At 43.2% G+C, this 26,387-nt stretch overlaps 1 protein-coding gene across 1 annotated transcript in view; it reads left to right on the forward strand.

Moving 5' to 3' along the window:
• ARHGAP31 (Rho GTPase activating protein 31) overlaps positions 1-26,387 on the forward strand; it is a 133,153-nt gene that overhangs the window by 75,333 nt on the left and 31,433 nt on the right. The window contains exons 3-8 of the mRNA XM_023213923.2: positions 1,016-1,160; positions 13,575-13,657; positions 14,653-14,760; positions 15,445-15,587; positions 22,447-22,645; positions 25,149-25,273. Of these exons, the coding sequence (XP_023069691.1) occupies positions 1,016-1,160; positions 13,575-13,657; positions 14,653-14,760; positions 15,445-15,587; positions 22,447-22,645; positions 25,149-25,273 (803 nt within the window). The remainder of the gene's footprint in view (positions 1-1,015; positions 1,161-13,574; positions 13,658-14,652; positions 14,761-15,444; positions 15,588-22,446; positions 22,646-25,148; positions 25,274-26,387) is intronic.

Genomic DNA, 26,387 nt, shown 5'->3' on the forward strand with positions numbered 1-26,387 from the left:
GTTTAACTTCTCTTCTATATTAAAGCTCAAATTTGTCATTTTTAAAACAGATTTTACTTTATGAGTATTAATATATATATTATTTGAGGCAGTATATTCATGTAACCTTTTTAGGAAATGTTTTCTAAATGTTTTTGAGGCCTGGAATTGGATGATGTTCCAAGACATCTGTCCTGTAGGAGTCACCATCAGGCAGTCTAGAAGGTTCTATTGAGCACCAAAAAGATAGTCGGTTAGGCTGGGCATGGTGGCTCACACCTGTAATCCCAGCACTTTGGGAGGTCGAGGCGGTCGGATCATGAGGTCAGGAGATCGAGACCATCCTGGCTAACATGGTGAAACCCCGTCTCTACTAAAAATACAAAAGATTAGCCAGGTGTGATAGCGGGCGCCTGTAGTCCCAGCTACTCAGAGGCTGAGGCAGGAGAATCACTTGAACCCAGGAGGCGGAGGCTGCAGTGAGCCAAGATTATGCCACTACACTCCAGCCTGGGTGACAGAGCGAGACTCCATCTCAAAAAAAAAAAGGTCGATTAAAGTTCTCAAACTTTGGGTTTGAGTCTCCAGATAAAACAAGTTTGTTGACATGGATATATGGAGATGAGCGACAACAACCTGACCTGCCCTAGTTTCGGTCTCTCCTGTAAGAAAGGGAAATTCATTTTGAACAATATTTTGGAAAAACTGAAATCTCAATAGGACTTTTTGGCAAATTGTGTTGATATTTCCCCAGTGTTCACAACCAAGACTGCAGACATGATGCCATGGGAAATCCATTTGTAAATGAGCATTATGTCTTTCTCATCACAGCAGATTTTGCAAGGAAGATCCAAACCTGAAATGGAAGTCTTCCTGTGACTTCCTCGGGCCTGGAGTAGAAGATCTTTTTGAATTAAGGTCAAAAATATAGTCAGATCAGCAGTTTAGGGTCTTTTTACCCTTAAGCAACCAAGCAGCTGCTGACATGGAACACACACTCCCTGGGATTGTTATGTCTCCGTCTGTGTTGTTTCAGGCAAGAGTTTGGCTCAGATCAATGTCCAGATCTGACAAGGGAAGTGTACCTCCAAGACATCCACTGTGTGGGCTCGCTCTGCAAGCTCTACTTTAGGGAGCTGCCCAACCCCCTCCTGACTTATGAGCTCTATGAGAAATTCACGGTGAGTGTTTGGATTTCCATTATGGTTACTGGGTGGGATGCATGGATGGGCCAAGAAGAGTTTCAGCACTAAAATAACAATAATAACACTCACCAGATGGTTGACATTATCTTAGCATGGTGAGGGAAGCAGGATAATATGGTAAGGAAAATAGGGTAGTGGAACTGTTTGCTAAATTTTTCTTTCTTGAATTTTCAGAATCATGTTGTTTGTTTTAAGAGCTGGGTTGAATTATCTCCATGTTTATTCAACTGAATGTGCCTTATTGTATAGGGAGGAAACTGAGAACCCCAGAAGTAAAGTGGCTGGCCCAAGGTCACACAGCAGAGGCAGGACAGGAACCTGAGACTTCTCATGCTACACCCTTTGCTAGCTTTTTTATCTGACCATTCCCTCTGTGTTTCTTTTGTGGGTTGGTTAAAGAGGTGGGTGGGTAGAGAAGGGAGAGGGAACAAACAAATGTCAAGAGGGGTCAGAAAGCTGGGAAGCAAAAAGAATATGAGAAAAACAGCCAAGAGGGAGAGCAGGATAGGTCGATGAGTTGGGCTGGTGGAGAGGATGGATGGGCTTTAGCAAAACACCTAAGTAGCAGCTGTATGGTCACCAAATAGGGCACACCCATAGGAAAGTAGAAAGAAGAATAAATACTTACAGGATGGCTGTAGAGATAGCGTGAAAAACATGGCTTGAACATTTGGCTGCATGAGAGAAGGTGTAGAGTAGGCAGAGGGCTGGGTTTAACCAAGGTTGGGGTTCAGCTGGCAAAGAGGGATGAGGGAGATGAGAGCGTGTGCTGGGGACATTGAAATAATTGACCATGGAATTTAGTGTAGATGCAAAAGGAAGTGAGGGCACAAGGTAGATGAGTAACAGTATAAAAGTAGATCGTCCCAGTGAAGTCAGTGGAGTGTTGAAGTATGGTAGTTAGAGAGGGATGTTTGAAAGTGAGATTATGGCGAGGTTACGGTTTTGGGTAAGGACCAGATCTAGTCACTAACAGTGGGAGGGAACCTTTCTCATGGCTCCTGTAATAAATTTGTTTTGAGTATATGAAAAGTTCTTCAATTTGAAATGATACAGGAATAAATGAATGGTATTTCTTAAAAATGGGCTTGGGCTGTACAAATATGTTTAGGAGTTTTCAGTGGTGCAGGGAAATATTCAAATGATAATTGAAGAAAAACTAAACACACAACTGTATATTAAGAAACGATTAAAAGGAAAGATGTTCAAAAGACTAAAAGACTAACAGCTATTCATTTCAGTGATGGGATTTCAGACAGTTTTTCCTGTTTCTTTAACTTTCATAATTTTGCCCACTAATAGTTTTTAGCAAGCAATAACAACAACAAAAGTCTTCTGGTTATATATACTTAAAGAATTTAAAAAAAGGAAAACAAAATCAAGAAATAGGGGGAGAAATGAAGATTTAAAAAAAAGAAAAAAAATAGTCCAAAGCACATAAAAAAATGGGCATAAATGTTGACCTTTAGAGAAGTCAACGTATACCAGCTGGCATAGTTGTCATTGGTTAGGGGACCCCTCTCCTTTAGATCTAAGGCAGAAGGTAAAGAAGCCTCCTATCTGCATGGCTAAGTTGTAAATAATGGTATCCCCTATCCATGGAACCATAGAAGAGTCTTTCCTAGGAACCAAGAAGAAAGGTGTTGTGAGCTTCATGTGGGTCTGTCAGATTATAATCACTTCCACCACATGTAAGTATTTGGTCATTTTAAGAGCAATCCTATTTAATAATAGACATTATGTAAAATGAAGGAAAGTAAAAAGGAACCATTGGTCTGTCTTCTTAAAGACCAAAGACAACTACAGTTAACATGTTGTCAATATTTCCTTCCATCTTTATTCTTTCCATAGTGTTTTTGCTGTGGTTTGTGTTTTGTTTTCCAAAATCAAAATAAAATTTTATTGCAAAAATTAAAGTAATACAGAAATGTGTAAGGGAGAAAGTATAAAACTCAAGTCACCTGAAATTCCATACCCCAGGCATGTTTGCTATTAACAGATGGAACAGATATTAACTATATCTGTAGTAATAAATGTTAACAGATCTCACCACACACACACACACACACACACAGACACACACACACACTCTCACTCGTCAGTACTACATATTGCTGTTTGAGGATGCTTTTAATTCAACAGTGTGATCATCTTTGTGTGTTAAGAAATACAGGAAGACACTGTGTTTACAGCATTCTCTCATATGTGCCATGATTTCTGAAACCAAGCTCCCACTGATGGCCATTTAGCTTTTTCATTTCTCAAGACGTTCCTTTTATAAACATTATAATACACATTTTTTCACCTATATTTTTACACTTTTTTTCTATTTATATATTTAGAGAAAAATCACTGAAGTAGATTTGCTGGGTAAAAAGTTCTTGTTTAAAATTTTGTCACATATTGCCAGTCTGTCCTCCAGAAAGACAAGGAATGCTGTTTTCCCTGCAAACTTTCCAACCCTGGGTATTTCCAATTGGTTAAATTATTTGTCGACCTGAATTAACTAAAAATAATACCTTATTGTTGCTTTAATTTGTGTGTAAGACTTTATTGTTTTCAATGTAGTCCTAATCCTCTTATCAGTACGATATTACCATCTTTGAATGTGACAGAATGGAATATCATTATGTTAATGAACTGAATCAGTCTACTTTCTTTTAACTAATATCTCATTCTATTATAGTTGGGGGTAGATAGGAATTCTTTGTCTGGAAACTTTAGAAATACAATTTCTCCTTAGCTCTTGTCTACAGGCTCAGAATGAAACCCGTGTTTATGTCTCCCCTCTCCTGTTCCCTGATATTGCTAATCATTCTGTTTTCTCACAGCAACTGAAAAATACCAAGGCAGCTTGTCAACTTGCCATCAGATGTGAAGGAAATCTGACATTGTATTTAAACAGTTTATTTGACACTAAAAAACAGGGATGTTTTGTTATGACAACTAACTCTATATACATAGGACCTAGTGAAGTTAACTATGTTGGAGAATGTATCATTACCCTCAGGGGTTTGGAAATAGCTCTGTTACATTGTCACACATTCTCCCTATAGTTTACCCAAACCTACTTGCACAGTTAAAGTAGAATAATACCTTTTTTTAACTTTTATTTTAGGTTCAGGGTACATGTTCAGGTTTGTTATATAGGTAAACTTGTGTCACGGGGGTTTGTTGTACAGATTATTTTGTCACCCAGGTACTAAGCCTATTCCCAGTCAAGTAGTCCCCAGTATCTGTTGTTCCTCTCTTTGTGTCCATGTGTTCTCATCATTTAGCTCCCACTTATAAGTGAGAACATGCAGTATTTGGTTTTCTGTTCCTGCATTAGTTTGTTAAGGATGATGGTCCCTGGCTTCATCCATGTTCCTGCGAAGGACATGATCTGATTCTTTTTTATGGCTGCATAGTATTCCATGGTGTATATGTACCATATTTTCTTTATCCAATCTGCCATTGTTGGGCATTTAGGTCGATTCCATGTCTTTGCTATTACGAATAGCACTGCAGTGAATATATGTGTGCATGTGTCTTATGGTAGAACAATTTCTGTTCCTTTGGATAGATACCCAGTAGTGGGACTGCTGGGTCAAATAATAGTTCTGTTTTTAGCTCTTTGAGGAATCGCCACACTGCTTTCCACAATGGAAATTTTTTTACTCTCCCAACAGTGTATAAGTGTTCTCATTTCTCTGCAACCTCACCAGCATCTGTTATTTCTGACTTTTTTTTTTTTTTTTTTTTGAGACAGAGTCTCTCTCTCATTGCCCAGGCTGGAGTGCAGTGGTGTGATCTCAGCTCACTGCCACCACCTCTGCCTCCCGGGTTCAAGCTATTCTCCTGCCTCAGCCTCCTGAGTAGCTAGGATTACAGGCACTCACCACCACTCCCGGCTAATTTTTGTACTTTTAGTAGAGACAGGGTTTCGCCATGTTGGCCAGGCTGGTCTCGAACTTCCGACCTCAGGTGATCCACCCGCCTTGACCTCCCAAAGTGCTGGAATTACAGGCATGAGCCACCGCGCCCAGCCTGTTTTTGACTTTTAGTAGTAGCCGTAGAAGAACATCTTAATGGAATGATGAGAGAATTAGAAAAAATATTAACAGACTAATAATATTAGTAATAATAGTCATCATTAATTGAGTGCTTACTGTATGATAAACTCATGATAAATATTATTTCATTTAATTCTCAGAATAACCCTATGAGGTAGGTTTTATTGTCTCCGTTATACAGATCATTAAAATGAGGCTCAGAGTGACTCTTGCCTGGGGTGGTACAGCTAGTAGGTGGAGATAAAGATTTAGTTCTGTCTCATAACTCCCACACTACTTAAAAGTAGAATTAACGACACTTAATTAAGGCTCAGGTATTAAATAACTTAATATGAAATAAAATGATGAAGGAACAATGCCATAAACAGTGCTAGGAAAATTGACTATCTATTGCAAAAGGAGGAAATCAAGTTTCGTCTTTACCATTTAGCAGATTTCAGGGTGGAGAAGGGCTTCCTAACTATAAAAGCAAAGGAAAAAAGTTACAAAAAAAAAACTTAAAAACTGAACTACACATAAACTATTTTTCTTTATACAAATATATTAACAAAATTAAAAGGCACATGACTAAATACAGGAACTATTTACATAAAGGTGACGGGGATTAATGTTCTTTAATTATAAGGAACCTATCAATAAAAAGAAGTAAAACACATAATACCTCACTAGACAAGTAAACAAAGGACCTCTACAGATAATTTATAAAAAAAGAAATTGAATTATTTAAAAAGTATTAATATATTATAATAATACAGTTGCACATTAAAAAATAATTTTTAGTGTTACTGTTTCACACTAGCAAGCCTATGATGAGACTGGCTTTTCTTTTTCTTTTTTTTTTTTTTGAGACGGAGTCTCGCTCTGTGCCCAGGCTGGAGTGCAGTGGCACGATCTCGGCTCACTGCAAGCTCCGCCTCCTGGGTTCATGCCATTCTCCTGCCTCAGCCTCCTGAGTAGCTGGGATTATAGGCGCCCACCACCACATCCAGCTAATTTTTGTATTTTTAGTAGAGACGGGGTTTCACCATGTTGACCAGGCTGGTCTCAAACTCCTGACTTCAGGTGATCCACCTGCCTCGGCCTCCCAAAGTGCTGGGATTACAGGCGTGAACCACCACGCCTGGCTGAGACTGGCTTTTTTATAGTTTTCTGTTGGAAGTGTGAATTGGTTGGACATCCCTGAAAGTCATATGAAATTACTATCAAGAATACTAAAATGCTCATATTCTTTAATCCAGTAACTCTATTTCTAGGACTCCATTCTAGTGTGACAATCAGATCTGCACACAAATAATTGATGTATAAGTATGTCCATTGCAATATTACATATAATATCAACATTTTGGAGAGTACCTGTCTAACAATGGGAGATGATTTAAATAAATGATAAATCTATTATTGTTCGAACTGTGTAGCCATGAAAAGTCACGGTTTTGAAGAATGTTTACTGACCATATGATATGGTTTGGAGGCTTGTCCCCTCTAAATCTCCTGGTGAAGTGTAATCCCTAATGTTGGAGGCAGTATCCTAGTGGGATCTGGATCATTGGGGTTGATCCCTCATGAATGGCATGAATAGCTTAGCCTCATCCCCTTGGTGACGAATGAGTTCTCGCTTAGTTAGTTCGTGTGAGATCTGGTTAGAGTTTGGGACCTCCCACTTTGCTGTCTCGTGCTCACTCTCTCACCACGTGGCATCACCTGTTCTCCCTTGGCCTTCCACCGTGACTGTTGGCTTCCTGAGGCCCTCACCAGAAGCAGATACTGGAACCATGTTTATACAGCCTGCAGAACCGTGAACCAGTTCAACCTCTTTTCTATGTAAATTACCCAGTCTTAGGTATTCAATATGGTTTGGCTCTGTCCCCACCAAAACCTCATCTGGAATTGTAATCTCCACATGTCGAGGGAGGGACCTGATGGGATTGGATCATGGGGGTGGTTTTCCTCATGCTGTTCTCATGATAGCGAATGAGTTCTCACAAGATCTGATGGTTCAGAAGTGTGTGGCAGTTCCCCCTCAGCCCTCTCTCTCTCACTCCTGCTCCGCCGCAGTAAGGCCTGCTTGTTTCCCCTTCACCTTCTGCCGTGATTATGTTTCCCAAGGCCTCCTAGCCATGCTTTCTGTGAAGCCTGTGGAACTGTGAGTCCATTAAACCTCTTTTCTTCAGAAATTACCCAGACTCACGTAGTTCTTATGGCAATGTGAAAAGGGGCTAATACAGTATTCCTTCGTAATGACACAAAAACAGACAAACACACCGTAATATCAAGTTAAACAGGGAAGAAAGCAATAACTGTAACTAAATAGGAGATGAAGCCAGTGTTCATGTTCACTGCTTGGAGGCCTGATGAAACTGCTGCTTTTGTTTTTTGTTTTGTTTTGTTTTTTGCTTCACCTGTAAGTAGGTTAGTAGTAGTTATTTCTGGGTGATGTGATAAAAGGGGATTTTTAAATTTTCTGCAGATTTCCTACTTTAATTTTAAGTACATGTATTAGTTTCCTGTTGCTGCTGTAACTAGTTGCCATAAACTAGATGACTTAAACAACAGAAACCTATTCCCTCACAGTTCTGGAGGAGTCTGAAATCGGCCTCACTGGGCTGAAGTTAAGGTCTTAGCGGGGCGTGCTCTCTCCAGAGGCTCCAGAGGAAAAGCCGTTCCTTGCCCTTCCCAGCTTCTGATGGCTGCTGACATTCCTTGGATTGTTGGTGCATCACTCCGTCTCTGCCTCCAGGGCCACATTGCCTTTTCTTCTTCTGTCTGTGTCAAATCTCCCTTTACCCTGCTCCTACATAGATACCTGTGACTGCATTTAGGATGCAACCAGATAATCAAGGATAATGTCCCCACTCAACATCCTTAATTTAACCACATCTGCAAAGACTCTTTTCCAAATAAGGTAACACTTACAGGTTCCAGTGACTAGGATTTGATATCTTCGGGAGCACTTATTCAACCTACTACATTTCATTTTTATCAGAAAATAACAACAACATTTATTTTAGGAAAAATTCAGTTTTGTTCAGATTGATCCAGCTAAAACTATTACACCCAAAATACGAAAACTTTGCTGACTTGAGATTTTTAGAGAAGGCCATTAAGAGGTGTTAAATTATGTATTTGCCTTTTTTCTTTTTTTATTAAATTTTTCACCTGTCAGAATGTATATTTAATTTATATCAAAATAGTATCTTTTAAAATTTTTTGAAATTTATTTATTTTTAGAGATGCACTCTTGCTCTGTTCACGAAGTGTGGAGTGCAGCGGTGTAATTATAACTCACTGTAACCTCAAACTCCAGGGCTCCAGCAACCCTCCTGCTTCAGCCTCTGGAGTAACTAGGGCTACAGGCATGTGCCTTCAAGCCCTGTCTGAAATAATGTGTTTACACGTCAGTCTCCCTGAGTTAAATTGTAAGCTTCCCGAGGACAGGAATTGTGTTTATTTTATTTATTGCTGTGTTTCTCTGCTCCCTAGCTACTGGAAAATGTTGTAATTGTTACTTAGGAAATATTTACTGACAGATTTGTTGACTAGCAACTCTCATTTGAAATGTCCCTTAGGGTCAGGCTTGGTGACTTATGCCTGTAATCCCAGCACGTTGGGAGTCTGAGGCAGGCAGATCACTTGAGGTCAGGAGTTTGAGATCAGCCTGGCCAACGTGGTGAAACCCTATCTCTACTAAAAACACAAAAATTGTTCGGGCATGGTAGTGTGCGCCTGTAATCCCAGCTACTTGTGACGCTAAGGCAGGAGAATCGCTTGAACCTGGAAGGTGGAGGTTGCAGTGAACCAGGATTGCGCCACTACACTCCAGCCTGGGTGACAGAGTGAGACTCCATCTCAAAAAAAAAAAAAAAAAAAAAAAGGGCAATGTCACTTAGGGCAGACAGCTAACACCTTGCAACAGGTAAAGTCAGGCTGGTTGTGAGCTCAAGATGGCTGCAAAGGGGAACAGTAGCCAACTGTCTTGGTTTGCCAGGGACTCTCCCTGTTTCAGCACCGAAAATCTCATGTTCCAGGAAAACTGCCTTGGGCAAACCAGGACATTGGTCATCCTGCCGGGAGCCCAGAGTCACAAGGAGCTGCCTCTGCAATGCTGTGTTCCTCACGATGGGGAATGAGCCCAGGATGCTGGTCTGGAAGTGTGGCCCAAATGTGGCTATTTAGCATTTTCAAGCACAAAGCAAAATACTGACTCATTCCCTTAATCCTTCCATTCAACAGTGTTTATCAGGCATCTACTACATATATTTGGCAGGCACAGTTCTAGTTGTGGAGATTTAATGGTGAATAGAGCAGAGAAAATCCTTGTGCTTGTGAAACTTACATTTTAATGGAAGGGACAGATGATACACAATGTAAGACATAGACCCATAATGTGAACTGTTGATAAGTACTGTGAAGAAAAATAATGCAGGGGACAGGGGAGAGAATGATGGGGACTCCTGTTTTAGATAGGATAATCAGAGGTCTCTGTAGGAGGTGGCATTTGAACAGAGGCAAGGATGAAGTGAAGGAACAAATTGTGCAAGTATCTGGGAAAACAGGGTGCCAAGAAGCAGCAGCAGGTACAAAGGCTTTGGGGACAGCCGGGATACACTGGGCTTGCTCAGGGGACATGTGGAGGCCAGTGTGGCCTGTATGGAGCAAGGCAGGTGGAAATGATGGGAGACAGAGCAGGGGAATTTGCAGAGGGACCAGCTCAGTTAGGAGTGCTTGCTTCCAAAGGTGTAACAAAGACGTAGCTGTAAAGACTGCCCTGAAGGACACACAGTGGTTCCTCTGGAGTCTGTAGTTGGAAGGAAGGTGAACTTTCCTTGTACATTCCTTTGGATGCTTTCCTTTTTTTTTTTTTTTTTTAATTATGTGCATGAATTACTTTTTAAATTATGTGCATAAATTACTTTTTAAAGGTCTAGTAAATAGCTTAAAGTACCTTAAAATAATAAAAATGGTTTGATAATTTTAAAGTAATGAATAAAAAGTTAAAGTTGCAGCTGGGGTGCCGTTGGAAGGGAGAGCCTCAGACTGTTTGTGTTGGGCCACCCTGGTGACAGGGCTGCCCGGGCAGCAGGACTTGAGCTCAGGGACCATGGTCGCTTTGAGTAAACAGAAACCCAGAGTGAGGATCCTACCACAGAGGACAAGAACGCAGCCTCGGCCGGGCGCGGTGGCTCAAGCCTGTAATCCCAGCACTTTGGGAGGCCGAGACGGGCGGATCACGAGGTCAGGAGATCGAGACCATCCTGGCTAAAACGGTGAAACCCCGTCTCTACTAAAAAAATACAAAAAAACTAGCCGGGCGAGGTGGCGGGCGCCTGTAGTCCCAGTTACTCGGGACGCTGAGGCAGGAGAATGGCATAAACCCGGGAGGCGGAGCTTGCAGTGAGCTGAGATCCGGCCACTGCACTCCAGCCCGGGCAGCAGAGCGAGACTCCAGTCTCAAAAAAAAAAAAAAAAAAAAAAAAAGAACGCAGCCTCTGCCAGCGTCCTCCAAGGGCAGGAAGCTGGCCTTATTTATACTGATTTGAAAAGAACAAATAGTCACAGATTCATCTTAGATCTTTTAAGATTTAACCATTAGCCGTCTTGGCCTGGCTAATGCTGAGTGAAATTCTCTTATAGGCAAAAAATCGGCGTAGGTAAAATTTCCACTCCCATCCCCCAATTGGCCAGCTATGGGTTCTGTGGTCCTAATGGGAGAACATAGAGAAGCTCAAAATAAGGTAGCAGTGGCCAGGCCCCTCCAGAAGGAAAACATGGATTTAGAAAGCTTCCGGAGAGGTTTGGGGTAGGATGGGGAGAGGTTGCAAATAATGAAATAAACGCCAGTCCCAAATGGGACCTGCAGGCATCCGGGGATGAGCCTGCCCCGCCTCTTGGAGAACAAAGATGACTAACAGCTTCCTAAAATATTAAAGGAACTTTCCATGAGGGTTGTTAAATTGACCTACACCTTTATTCCCCAGACACATTTTTTAAAGGCGGGTGGGGTTAGTGGTACAACATATGTGAAGCATGATTCGGGCTTTGCAGAGAGATGAAGAGAAGCTCCCCCTCGCCCGGCCCTGTGTGCACAGCAGAATGTGGGAGAGTCCACAGCGCATTCCGGCAGCCCTTCCTTCCCCCAGGGCTTCTCTCCCTCGGCTCCCCGTTGCGAGGTTCTCACTGCCTTGCAGAGCCAGGGTCCTCTCCACAATCATGTTTTCCAAATGACAGCCCCAGAGAAGAAAAGGGAGGTGTCAGGGTACTTACCGGAGGCCCCATTCTTGCCCCTAGCCTACCCTGCATATCTCACAAAGCAAGGATTGTGGCAGCGATGTTGCTTAGGCTGGGCCTGGTCTCAGGCTGGCAAACCCACCAGAAGACTGGAACGCCTATGACTGTAATCCTCCCAGTCCCACGTTTTTCCCCACTTCTGCTTCAAATGTGAGACCTCAAGATTTCCACATAGAGAAGTCGGATTGCCTTTAAAAATGGTGGGCTTCTGTATATTTGTTTTACTTCAATGAAATAAAAAAGGTAAAAAAGAAAAAACTTGGTGGGCAAAGCCCTGACCTGCTGTCTCCCACATACTGTGTGCCAGGCACTGTTTTGGACACAGGGATTCATCACGTTCCTGCACTCACAGAACTTATGTTCTAGCAAGGGAGACAGATAGTAAACAGTACCTCCAATAACGAAGTGCATTCCTGTAGTGTAATAGCAGTGAGTCCTGCGGGGAAAAAGCGGGAGGGATTGGGAGGCCCAGGCTGGAACAGAACCTCAGTGGTCTCCTCTAGGCTAAAACAGATCACACTCAGCTGGTGGGTCGTAGGAACTGAAGATGCTGGTAAAATTAATTCCCTTCCACTTCTCTGTGCCTAAAACTTCTCATTACTGAGAGTGTGAAATTCAGTATTTACATGCAACAAGCACACGGCAGCTAAAGGTTGAACAGAGGTGAGCAACATAAGAAAACCATCACCTCGTTAGGATCTTATTTTGGGTTGTATGGCAAGGGGCAATATTTATCAAATTAATTAAGATATTCCATGATTGTACCTTTAGTTATGTATCAATCTAAAGCAAGTTTCCAGCACTGGGAGGAAATATAAGACTAAGTGATGTGTGCCTGTGAATTCATGATCTTAAAGCCCCTTTTAAGGTACATCTTGATCTAGGTGGGTTACCCAGGTGTATACATATGAAGTAAACTCATGAAGCTATAGTTTAAGATCCACACATTTTTAATATACATAAATTATATCTCAGTGAAAAATAAAAGATAGCTGTGGTTACCGTGGACCTTAGGCTCAGGCGCTGCTCAGATGCTGGCAGTTCGTGAGCACTCACACTGCAGTGGGAGGGGCCATGAGCACTGCAGGACCGATTCTCAGAACAGGGGTGCAGGGCTGGGACCAGGGAATCTGCCCAGGGATGCCTGCATCGTGCAGCAACCCCCAGCAGGCAAGAGATGGACATGGGCCAGCCTGTAATCACGTTGCCTTTACTGCTATTCCTGCCTCTCCTTGAAGGCACTTGGGCTGATGGGGGAACAAAATACCCAGACAGCAAATAACTGGAGAGCAAGTCTGGGCAAGGCCACCAGGTTTCAGGGACTTATCCCTGCCAAGAAAGGCACGTCTTCCCTGCTTCCTGGCTTCTAGGACAGGCAGCAGCTGAGTCCTTGAGGTCATGGAGTAGTCGCGGGATAGGTAGGCAGTAGCTGTTTGCAACCGCAAAGACAACTGGCTGAGTGGACTGGGCACCACCCTGTCATCTCCATCCCATTCTGTATATGTCTCTTTTATTTATTTATTTCCTTGCTTGTTATTCATTCGTTCATCCATCCATCCATTCATTCATTCATTCATATTTTAGGGATGAGTTGCACTGTGTCGCTAGGCTAGATCCAAACTCTCATGCTCAAGCAATCCTCCCACCTCAGCCTCCTGAGTAGCTGGGATAACAGGCATGCGCCACCATGCTGGGCCTGTCTCTTTCTCTTTATCTCTCTGTGTGCAAGTCTCTGTGTCTCTCTCCCCGCGAGACACATCCGGGATTCTACACATTCTTACCAGATGCCTAGCAACCATCTCAGGATGCCCAGAGTCCCAGGCAGCGCACCGCCCCCTGTGCACACACGGTGAGGTCCTGCACACACATCCAGAACCGACAGAAACTGTCGTGGGTTGGTTGTTTTCATAGTAAAGCGTGCCTCTTGGAAGAGTGATCTCTAGGCATGGTTGTGAGGCTGGAGTATGAGGGCTCAAGTGATCCCAGCACATGCAGATGGCCGTCTCCACTCTCAAGCACTCACCAGGCTGCCTTGTGTTCTTCTCCACAGGAGGCAGTGTCGCATTGCCCCGAAGAAGGCCAACTGGCCCGAATCCAAAATGTTATCCAGGAGCTTCCTCCATCCCACTATAGGTAAGCATGGTTGGGGAAAGAAACGTGTGGCCTCTCAATGCAGTGTAATACCAAAGAGACAGGCTGGCATCATGGAAAGGAACCAATGTAGTGGACAGTAGCCAGTTTAGGCTTTCCCGAGGGCATTTTGAAGTGGGTGAACAGGTCACTATTATCAAAGTGAGTTGGTGTCTGACCAGGGACATTGGCAGCAAGGAGCAGCCCGTCTCCAAATCACCTGCAGAACACCCCTCAGAATCCCTCAGGAAGTCATTCCGATGATGCATACTAGCCTCTTGGTGGCATTCTTGGTTCATACCCAGATTTGTAGCATAACCAAATCGATGGCAACCGAGATAGCTTTTCAGCAGGGGTTGACTGTGAGCTCTTGAGCATTGGCTGATTGTTCTATTTGCTCATTAGTACCATCCCTATCATCATCCCCCACCCTTTCATTTCATTCTCACAGTTTAGCCCCTAATTTTGCCACCTTTCCCAGTGTTCCCTATGCCTGCCTATCTTTTACAAGGGGGCAGATTTTGATGTGGTATAACAAAGAACTTCCTAATAAATGTTGTTTATCCATGAAATTAGCTCCCTGACAAATACCAAGATCCCTGTAGCTGGGAGAATTTTTATTAAAACGAGCCTAGATGAGAGCCTATTTCACAACTGCTTGAAGGCCATCCTACCCTGGTTGAAAAGAGAACCAATGGCCACTAAGAGCCTCCAGGCTCTGAGGTGCTGTGATTCCCTGGTTCTGTCTCCGACGGGTGCTCCAGGGGCCTCTGCTTACATCTGACAAGATGGACCCCCTTCCCTACCCTGAGTCAGTGTGCCTAGGGCCAAGAAAATTACTTCTGGTCAATCTTGACATCTTCCCAATATTCCTTCAAAATTCATTAAGATAGAAATATTTAGAGTCTCTTAAATCCAAATTTAGAAATTCTCTCCATATGTCAGGCTTCACACAGGCACTGAAGTTTCTTACTTTGTCAAAAAACAAACCATTCTAGGACCTTGGAATACCTGATTCGACACCTGGCCCATATCGCCTCCTTCAGCAGCAAGACCAACATGCACGCCCGGAACCTGGCCCTGGTGTGGGCGCCAAACCTCCTCAGGTAACCACTGTACCCTCCCCTTGTCACCACCCCGGGGGGCTCAGAGCAGCCCCCGATTGAAATGAAGATTGAATTCTTCACATCGAAGCCCCTTTAAAACAAATCTGTGGCTTAAGTGGTCATTTATAGCACATATAGAATTAAAGGTGATTTAGGTGATAATAACCTAAGCTCTCTGTCCGCTAACTTGGAAACTCCGAGTTCTAAAGACATTTTTGGCTACAGCTACAATATGGCTGAACTTATGGGTCTGTATGTTACAATTTCTTGAAAAGGCCTTTATTGTTTTGGGGGTTCACTGGCTTGTTTTGGTGGAGTCGCAGCTGGCTACAACTTGAATCAGCTGCTTCATACGATTTAATAAATGAAGACCTGCTCCACAGAACAGGTAGGTGGGAGTGGAAAGGCATACCATGCAGGAAACGAAAGTCCATTTCTGTATGTGTACAGGCTAGTGTTTATAGTATTGCAATGTAGAGTGCCTGGTAACTGTTTCAAATTTGTTCAGTTTATTGGGCTTCACAGCCTTTGGAGAGTTCCTTTAATTGACCCTAAATAATTAAAATATTCTATAAACTGTATCAATTTAGGAGATGAGGCTTGTGCAGAAGGCCTGCTGGCTCTCCTTGCTGCTTCAGTTGTAAGGCAAACTCACTCACTGAATATGTTTCTTCCACACTGCAGGTCTAAAGAAATTGAAGCCACTGGTTGCAATGGAGATGCAGCCTTCCTGGCAGTCCGGGTCCAGCAGGTGGTGATTGAGTTCATACTGAATCATGTAGATCAAATCTTTAACAATGGTGCACCTGGGTCTCTGGAGAATGATGGTAAGGACTCCTGCTAGCATACGCCCCACCAGCCTATCCTTCTTTCTTGCAACCAGTGGTGGGATTCAACAGAAAGTGAGGGTGGGCTTAGTTCTAGCTCTGAGTGTTGGCTGTGTGTACGCTGACTACTGTGTGTCAGTGTCTGAGGATCGTGTATGTATACATCTGTATGTGTGAAGGGAAGCTATGGCGTGCTTGCATGTGGATTTAGCATGTTTCTCATCAGTTATATACATGGCCTATCCTGTGAATGTGGTATGCTGAAATAGAACTAGAATAATGTTCTGCTAGTTTTAGTGAGTTCTTAAACTCCGAGTTATTTTCTAAAAGAGGTGCTGCCAGCATTCTTCTCCCTGACTGTTAGACTTCATCTTTACTTTCACTGTATTTCAGAAGACCCTTATGCCTTCACCTTGAAGTCTTAGAGGAACAAGTTAAGAGGCAGCGTGTTCATACTCACACATATATTCAGAATGCATTCTCTCCTCAATAATTTCTTGAATGCTTTGTTTTGCGCTGTGCCAGGCAGTAGGCATACAAAAATGAGTGTGTTTGTGGGCATCTTGTAATGAATATAATGAGCCCTAGGAGTGAATTAAACTCCCATGAACCCAGTTGGTAAAGACCAGAAATCTAGCTGACTAAGAAGCGTGGTACATGAGAATGGTTTTCCAATATTAGTGTAAATCAGAATTACCTGATGAGTTTGTTAAACCAAGGTTCCTGGACCTCATCCCCAGAGTTTCTGGTTTAATATGTTTGGAGTGTGGCTGATAATTTGCATTTCTAACAAGTTTCAGGTGATACTGATGCTGCTGTTCAGGTCCACACTTGGAGAACCACTGGTGCATAAAAAAACCATATCTGCAATATATTTTTTAGCTGATCAAAGAACTCCTTTCCAGTTCATCCAATATTTTGGAAACACCAGTTATCAGAATAATCAGTTGCAATTAGTATCAAATTTTGATTCCTGGTATAAGTGTTCCCATCCCTACCCTGTCCTCTATGTAGTTTATGACCATTTAAAAAATTATTTTATCTACATAACATAAAATTCATCATTTTAACCAAGTTAATGTGTAAAATTCCGTGGTTCTTAATGTAGTCACAGAATTGTACAACCATTACCACTGCCTAATGCCATACTATTTTCATCAGTCCAAAAAGAAACCTGTCTTAATCCGTTTTGTTCTGCTATAACAGAATACCATAGACTTGGTAATTTGCAATGAAAAGGAATTTATTTCTCATGGTTCCAGAGGCTGGGAAGTCCAGACTCAAGGGGCTAGCATCTGGTGAGGGCCTTACCTTCTTGCTGCGTCCTCCTATGGTAGAAAATGGAAAGTCAAGAGAGTGTGAGAGAGGGGGCTGAACTTGGTTTTATAACAAACCCACTCCTACCAGAATGAACCCACTCCTGCAAAATGACATTAATCCATTTAGAAGGGCAGATCCCTCATGACCTAATCACCTCATAAAGGTCCCACGTCACAACAGTGTTGCACTGGGGATCAAGTTCCCAACACATGAACTTTGGGGAACACATTCAAACCATAACAAACCCCATACCCATTTAGCAATCACTTCACATGTTCCTCTCCCCACAGGCCCTGGCAACCACTAGTCTACTTTCTGTTTGTATGGATTTGCCTTTTCTGGACATTTCATATCAATGGAATCATGCAATATATGGTCTTTTGTGACTTTTTTTTTTTTTATGCTGTCTCACTCTGTTGCCCAGGCTGGAGTGCAGTGGCATGATCTTGGCTCACTGCAACCTCTGCCTCCCAGGTTCAAGCCATTCTCCTGCCTCAACCTCCTGAGTAGCTGGGATTACAGGTGCCCAGCACCACACCTGGCTAATTTTTTTTGTATTTGTAGTAGGGAAGGGATTTCACCATGTTGGCCAGGCTGGTCTCAAACTCCTGACCTCAAGGGATCTGCCTGCCGTAGCCTCCCAAAGTGCTAGGATTACAGGTGTGAGCCACTGCGCCTAGCCAACTGTTTTTGTTTTTGTTTTTGTTTTTCTTAGCATATGTTTTCAAGGTTTACCCATGTTGTTGTATATGTCAGTACTTCATTCCTTCTTACGGCTGAATAATATTCTGTTGTATAGATATACCACATTTTTATCCATTCCTTAGTTTGAGTTGTTTCTGTTTTTTATGATTATGTATAATGCTGCTGTGAACATTCACGTACACGTTTTTGTTTGAATATACATTTTCAATTCTCTTTATTATATATGTGGGAGTGGCTGGCCTTTCTTTTTTATTTCAACTCTCCAGTTATAGATTTTTTTCTTTTAAACTATATAAAAACCTTTTTGAAAGTAAAAGAGAAGTAATATGCATACATTTATTCATTCACCCTTTTGAGCCCACAAAAAAATTTACTGGGGATTTACTCTACAGCGGGAACTGCTGTAGGTTTTCCACATGCAGCACTTCGCTGATTTATTACAGCAAACATGATAAAGTCGTTATCAACCTTGTTTTATACTTGAAGAACCGGAGAACCAGAATAGCTTAGTAACTTCCCAGAGCCACCTAGCGAGTAACTTGCTGCATGTGGACTGCTGACCCCAAATCTTTTAGCCCATGCTCTTTCCTTAACTCTATTCTGCCTCTATGAGGATAAGAATATGAAAATAGATAGATAAATCATTGTGGAGAACTAGGCCTTTTGGGAAATATTCTTCTGGACAGCAAATCCCATCCATGACTATTAATGTTAAGGCTCGTCCTAATTCCAACCTGAAAATGCCTTTCTCTTTATGGCTATTGCCTTAACCATCTTTTTGTCCTGCATATTAAAATCCAGTTTTCTCTTTAGCCTTTAACTCTGATTGCCTCCAGTGCTCATTGTTCACATACATTTCATTTAAAGGTTCTTATTATAAATTCTTACTGACTTTGGTAAAGTGCCATACTTAATATTTACACAAAATGGAATAAGCCCTATTCTCTGGAATTTTAGGTTTGGACAGAGTTCTGCTTCAAACTGAAAAGATTTTAGAAGTTGTCTTAGTCCATTTGGGCTGCCATTTAAAAAAAATCATGAACTGGTTAGCTTATAAGCAATAAACCTATTTCTCTCACTTCTGAAGGCTGGGAAGTCAAGATCCAGGGACCGGTAGATTCAGTGTGTGGTGAGGGCCCATTCCCCACAGTCGGCACCTTCTCACTGTGTTCTCACATGGGGAAAGGTGAAACAAGCTCCCTTGGGCCTCTTTGGTAAGATCACTGGTCCCACTCATTAGGGCTCCACCCTCATGACCTAATCACCTCCTAAAGGCCTCACCTCTTAATTCTGTTGCTTTGAGGATTCTATTTTAACATATGAATTTTAAGGGGACAGAAACATTCACAGCATAGAAGAAGACATTGAATCCAATAATTTTATTTGATAGATGAGAACACTGAGGCCAAAGAGATTGTGATATCTCTAATATTCACTGAAAAATAAATGTGTATTGAATATCTCCGATGAACTAGGTGCTGTTCTAGACACTGGAGACACATCAGTGCACAAAATGACAGAGACCCTCTCCGGCATAGAACTATGGTCTGGTTGGGAAGACAAGCAATATATACCTTTACAAATAAATATATTACCACTTCAAAGACAATAAATACCAAGAGGAAAACACAGCAGAGTAAGGCAATAGTCAGTGACTTGGGGGTATAATTTTGGGACAGAGTGGTCATGGTTTCTAAAGAAGTGATCTTTGAACTGAGACCTGAACGACATGGGGAACCAGGCATGTGAGGATCTATGAGCAAATGTTCCAAAGACAGAGAACAGAGGTTGTAAAAGCAGAAAAAGGCAGAAAACTTGCAGTGTTGCAGAACATTGGCCAATGTGGCTGGAACCAATGTGGCCTTCAAAGTGGGGTGCCCCACTCTGGTGGGTACCAAAGACCAAAGTAATGAGTTATGGGTGTTGGGAGAAACTGTTCGAATTTCTTTTTTCCATTTATTTTTGTCTTATACTGTGTAATTTCTATTATTTTTTATATGTTTGCTGTTACACATGACACAAACACAGTGGCATGTGTGTATATATATAATATATGTATAATTTATATATGTATATGTATACATTTTTAAATGTTTACTGTATTTTTGTAGACTACTAGGCCAGTGGGCAAACAGGAAAGGGGAAGCAGATGAAAGATCCATTTAGGTCATGCGAAGGGATGGGTTTGTTCTGTGTCTTGGGAAAGCATTGGAGGGTTTTGAGCAGGCCAGTGCAGGATCTAAGCCTTCCAGCTGCTGTGTGGAGGAGAGGCTGAGAGGCTGGAAGCAGGGAGACCAGTTGAGAAGCTATGGCAAAAGCAGTGGGAAATCATGGCAGCCTGTAGCAGTGGGAAGGAGGAAAGTGGCTGGGTTCCGGATGTATTTTGGAGGTGGAGTTACAAGCCTTGATTATAAGCTGTATATGGAAGGAGAGATGCATTAAGGAAATGAATAAATAAAAAATAACAACCCCCTAGGCTTTAGCTTAGGCACTGGGTGGTCCGTGGTGCCACCTACTGACACAGAGAAGATGAGAGGAGGTACTAGAGTAGAGCAGAGGAGCACAGATCACAAGCTCTGTTACAAAATGTAAAGTTAGAGATGCCTAGGCAGAGGCCAGGCGCGGTGGCTCATGCCTGTAATCCCAGCATTTTGGGAGGCTGAGGCGGGCAAATCACTTGAGGTCAGGAGTTCGAGACCAGCCTGGCCAACATGGAGAAACCCCATTACTATTTTAGAAAATGCAAAAAATTAGCTGGGCATGGCGGTGGGTGCCTGTAATCCCAGCTGCTCAGGGGGCTGAAGCAAGAGAATCACTTGAACCCAGGAGTCGGAGGTTGCAGTGAGCTGAGATTGCACCACTGCAGTCCAACCTGGGTGACAGATTGAGACTCCATTTCAAAAAACAGAAAATGAAAAACAAAAACTTAACTAGCGCGCACACACACACACACACAAACATCTAAGCAGAGACGCTGAACGGGCCTTAGTCCTAGGAGCCTGGAGCTGAGGGGAGAGGTGGGCACTAAACTTGGTCTTCTGCAGTTTATGTTCTTCCCATTGTTGCAATTGCTCCCAGAGGGAGTTAATGTATGTATTTATTTTTATGTATTTTTAAGCAAATACATAATCATGAATAATAAAGAATATGTGAGAGTCTTTGAACAAATATTCAAAGTAGATTAAATTTAAATATTTTACCCCTCTTTGGATTGGGTCAAAAGACTGCATTAAAGCCAGAAAGTTTACTGAAGAGTTTTCAGGATCCCAGGCTGTATTTAACAGTAGTCCTGCTGAATGAGTGCCATGCTAGTCCTCCCGAGAAACACCCCATCGTCACATAACAGTTGTCTCCATTTTCCATGAGGCTGGTTTTCAATAGTTTTACTTCTTCCCACCCACAGAGGGTCATGCGCTGCAAAGAGAAATAGTGCCATCAATTTGCTTTCTGAAAATACAGTGAGTCTTCCACCAAAAGTGATTTCAATTGGTCTAAATTATCCTTGAGTCTCTTTACTACTTCAGAAGTCATAGAAAACTGGCAAGGTCACCAAAAGCTAAATAGAAGCAAACTCAGACTATTTTTTAACTTAGATCAGCTTCACAACCTCAGCACTATTGATATTTAGTGCTGGATGATTCCTACCGTGGGGCACTGCTCTGTGCATTGCAGGACGTTGAACAGCATCCCTGGCCTTTGCCTACTAGATACCAGTAGCACTCCCACACACGTTGATGACCATCAAAAATATCTCCAGACATTGCTAGATGTCCCTGAGTGGGGAGGGGAGTGGTACACAAAATCACCTCAAGGTGAGAACCACTGACTTGGAGAAAAGATAATCCTGTGCATCAGTGATTGTCATCATCGCTTCCGTTCCTTAAAAAAAAATGCCATAGAGGCCGGGCTCAGTGGCTCAAGCCTGTAATCCCAGCACTTTGGGAGGCCGAGGCGGGCGGATCACGAGGTCAGGAGATCGAGACCATCCTGGATAACACAGTGAAACCCCGTCTCTACTAAAAAATACAAAAAACTAGCTGGGTGTGGTGGCAGGCGCCTGTAGTCCCAGCTACTCGGGAGGCTGAGGCAGGAGAATGGCGTAAACCCGGGAGGTGGAGCTTGCAGTGAGCCAAGATCCGGCCACTGCACTCCAGACTGGGCGACAGAGTGAGACTCCATCTCAAAAAAAAAAAAAAAAAAAGCCATAGAATAGGAAAGGATCCGCTACATACACTAGAAGACAACTGGGTAGTGAGTAAGAAACCCACAGGGCATAGTATAGGCTGTAAAATATATCTTTCTGTGGCAGGGATATAAGCCTTAATGATCTGGGAAAGTAGAGGTTCTAACTTGAAATGGCCTTGGAGCATGTGCTCTCCAGCTGAGGAGAGGCAACCTGCTGTCTTACTCTGGCAGTTAGGCTACCTCCGTGGCTGGACAGACATTCCCATCTGGCTGAAGCATGAAGCAGAGGCAGAGTTTTCAGGAGTAAAGACTCGTTGTTGTCACTCTGGCTCACAATGAGTGTTCAATAAATGCTTGTTATAGGCATGGATGAATGAATGAACGAATAAGTGAGTGGTCCCTCTCTGAAAAGTATGGAAGGTGCAGCTACCTCCTGAAACCCCTGTTTGTCTTCTGGCAAGTCTGGCCAGGAGAGTCATCAGTTTCCCATGTGCAGCCTAAGCCCCAGGCCCCACCATGCCCAAGAGAAGCCAGGGTGGCACTCAGCCCCCATCATGGGATCAGGAATGGAGGGACTGCGGATGGGGAGTCTGGATGGATTTGATGAGCAGGCCTCCTCCAACACTGAGCTCTTCTGTTGCCTTTACAGCAAACCGGCCTATCATGAAGAGCCTGACCTTGCCAGCCCTCTCCCTGCCCATGAAGCTGGTGAGCCTTGAGGAAGCTCAGGCCCGCAGCCTGGCCACTAACCATCCTGCTCGCAAGGAAAGGAGGGAGAACAGCCTGCCTGAGATTGTCCCTCCCATGGGCACCCTCTTCCACACCGTCCTTGAGTTACCAGACAACAAGTAAGTGGCACTCCTTTAGAAAAATTCTAGGAGATGTGTGGTTGAAGAGGAAAGAGGAGGAGAGGTATACAGTCTCAGGATCAAGATGGCGGTGTGGGTTGGAGGTACCATCTGGGTTGGGGTTTAAGGAAACATTCCGGAAGAGAAGGGAGCTGTCTCTACAACTCTCTCACCAGCGGTTGATGCCTTTATGCATACACTGCCCCAAAGTTAACAAGACCCCCGATCTCCCATTGATCAAGCACCATGTTGGGAGAGTGTTGGAGGGGTCACATCATAAGTCATGACTGAAATTCCTGACTTTTTAGTATAGATAAATCAGGCTTGGTGTTTACAAAAGAAAGCTTACTGAAAACAAAAATTTGACCCCCTCCCCTGACCCTCCATCCCCACGTGACGAAACAAAAGGCATAGGGTTGAGTGTTCTGATGGAGGACACCTTGACAAATAGTGTCATTCTAGGCTGATAGCTCTGGGTGAGCAACACTTGGGTACATGCAAACCTGGCATCCTTGTCAGAGCCTGTCAGAGCCCTCCCTTATTTCCAAAACAAATAAAGCATTGTTTTCATTGGTAGAATATTTTCTTTCCTCATTTCTCCCTGTCACTTCCTCTGTTGCCCCCTGTGTCTCTACCCACCCCCTCACTCGTACCCCATGGTAGAAAGAAGCAGGTTTGAACAGGAGTCCTAAATTCTAAGCAGATTGTAGGTGGAGGGGCTGAAAGGCAACCTTCCATTGAAGGTGTCATCCCCACTGTTTGGTCAGTGAAAAGAGGTATGAAAGCAGGCACCTTGCACAACTCGGAGATGCCAGTCATGCTGCATGCTATGGGAATGACATATCTGGAACTCATCTGGTGAGAAACCCATCTGTGTGCTGGAAAGTATATGGGTTGTGTTTTCTTGAGACTGAGCTCCACTGCTCCTTTCCCTGTGTCCCTGGAGAAGAAGTCTCAGTTCTCCCTGATCCTCCAGAGATCAGGAAGAATACCTTGGAAAGACCATCAAATGCATTTTCTCTGTGCTTTAAACCACACCTGGGGTGCACCATACCCAAAGGTATGCTACCCTATAAAATATTCCCCAAGGATAAAAGCTTGACAAAATGCAGGCCAAGTCCAAAAGAAACCACCAAACACTGCAAAGCTATCTCAGATGGATCATAAAAACATCCTGGGTTCAGGTACAATGACTCATTCCTGTAATCCCAGCACTTTGGGAGGCTAAGGTGGGAGGATCATTTGAGCCCAGGAGTTTGAGACCAGACTGGGCAGCATGGTGAAACCCAGTCTTTACAAAAAATAAAAATATCAGCCGGGTGTGGTGGCATGTGCCTGTAGTCCCAGTTACTCGGGAGGCCGAGGCAGGAGGATTGCTTGAGCTCAAGAGGTCAAGACTGCAGTAAGCCTTGTTTGCACCACTGAACTCCAGCCTGGGTAACAGAGCCAGACCCTGTCACCCTGTCTCAAAAACAACAACAACAACATCAACAACAACAAACATGGTGGGCTTGAGATCTGGATGTTCCATGAGAGCCCTGCAGAGAATAGGTCCTTTGTGGAACTCACAGATTGCAGGTTTTCATCCTAAAACTTTATACATTCCAATGGCTGGGCAGAGCCACAGCAGGGCAAGGCCTCCATGGTGACCCCTGGAGTGCCAGGCTCTCTCGACCCAGCCTAGTGCTCCCCTTTGCCCATCTCACCAAAGCAGCCTGGTGTGAGGCTAAGCCAGAGACACACTAACTACCCTCTGCATTTCTCTGTAGTGATCATTGACCACACCCTGCAGGCTGCTACTCTCCTCAGCCTCACCAGGCCAGACTCTTTTCCAGGTCGACTTTCTCATCCAACCCTTTTCAGTCCGTGAAATTCTTCACCAGCCCTCTCTTTGCCTGTGGATGTCCCAATAGTGTGGTTATAGTGCAGGAGCCTAACAGGACCCAGGTCCATATGGTCTTCAGTGCTTCATCCTGCATAAAAACTGACCATGTGTGGTGGGTGGCCCAGTCCTGTCATCCCAGCACTTGAGAGGCTGAAGTGAGAGGATGGCTTGAGGCCAAGTGTTTAAGACCAGCCTGGGCAAGATAGTGAGACCCCCATCTCTATAAATGAGTAAATGAATGAAATGAATGAAGGGTGTCTTTGAAATTCCAGAACAAAAGTGCCTATCAGAATTCCCAGAATTATGTGTTTGCTTGTGACTGCTGAAATTCCCACCGATCCTTGCCTCTGTTTGCCCCCACCTCTGCCTTTAATATCACACTTTACCTCTTGCCCTGGGAAATACAGTTTGCTGTGACTCATGAAAGCCTTGCTTGGTCACCTGGGGCATCTCTAGACAAGGTGAGAATCAAGCTTACCTTGGATTTTAGAGGGGAATTCCCTGAAATATCAGAGCCATTCATAACTAAGGACATAAATGGAATATTTGGTCTCAATTTAAAAGTCCCCTTGAAATGACTAGTTAACAAACTAACCCCTTATGCCTTGGTTCTTTTAGGCGAAAGCTCTCCAGTAAATCAAAGAAGTGGAAATCAATATTTAACCTGGGACGCTCTGGATCGGACTCCAAATCAAAACTGAGTAGAAATGGGAGTGTATTTGTGAGAGGACAGAGGCTCTCGGGTAAGAATCAACAGTAATTGTTTTATGATACAAATATTAGTTTCCTAGCTCTGCTTATTAAGTCTTGGTTTGATCTTATCAAACACACTAACTCTGAAAGAGAAACTTATAAATTAACTGGGGGAAGAGGAATCTTTTTAAAAAAAGTTTTAGACTTACCAAAAAAATTGCAAAAATAGTACACAGAGAACCTGTATACCCTTCATGCAGCTTCTCCTGATGTTAACATCTTATATAAGTTATCAAAGCCAAAAATTAATATTGATACAATACTCCTAACGAATTTGCAGATCTTATTCATATTTGGCCAGCTGTCCCACTACTGTTCTTTTTTTTCTGGTCTAGGATCCAATCCAGGATCTCACACTGCATTTGGTTGTCATGTCTTCTTAACCTCTGCCAATCTAGAACAATTACTCCGACTTTTTGACCGTGATAACTCGGAAGAGTACTGACCACGTATTTAGTAGAATCTACTTCAGGGAGAGTTTGTCCAGTGTTTTCTCATGGTTAGATTGAGGTTAGGAATTTTTGCAGAAATCCTACAGAAGTGACTGTGTGCCTGACTCAGTGTGTCCTATTAGGAGGCACATGATGTCAGTGTCTTATTGCGTGTGAAGAGAACTGGGATCCCTTGGTTAAAGTGCTCTTTGTCATGAACCTCTAATGGTTCTTGGATGTAACAGTTATTCCTATGGCATTGCTAAATGATGATTTTCTTTTCTTTTTTTTTTTTTTTTTGAGACGGAGTCTCGCTCTGTCGCCCAGGCTGGAGTGCAGTGGCCGGATCTCAGCTCACTGCAAGCTCCGCCTCCCGGGTTCACGCCATTCTCCTGCCTCAGCCTCCCGAGTAGCTGGGACTACAGGCACCCGCCACCTGGCCCGGCTAGTTTTTTGTATTTTTTTTTTTTATTTTATACTTTAAGTTCTAGGGTACATGTGCATAACGTGCAGGTTTGTTACATATGTATATATGTGCCATGTTGGTGTGCTACACCCATCAACTCGTCAGCACCCATCAATTCATCATTTATATCAGGTATAACTCCCCAGTGCAATCCCTCCCCTCTCCCCCCTCCCCATGATAGGCCCCAGTGTGTGATGTTCCCCTTCC

This window comes from Piliocolobus tephrosceles, chromosome 2 (assembly GCF_002776525.5).
Source record: "Piliocolobus tephrosceles isolate RC106 chromosome 2, ASM277652v3, whole genome shotgun sequence".
Classification (NCBI taxonomy): domain Eukaryota; kingdom Metazoa; phylum Chordata; class Mammalia; order Primates; family Cercopithecidae; genus Piliocolobus; species Piliocolobus tephrosceles.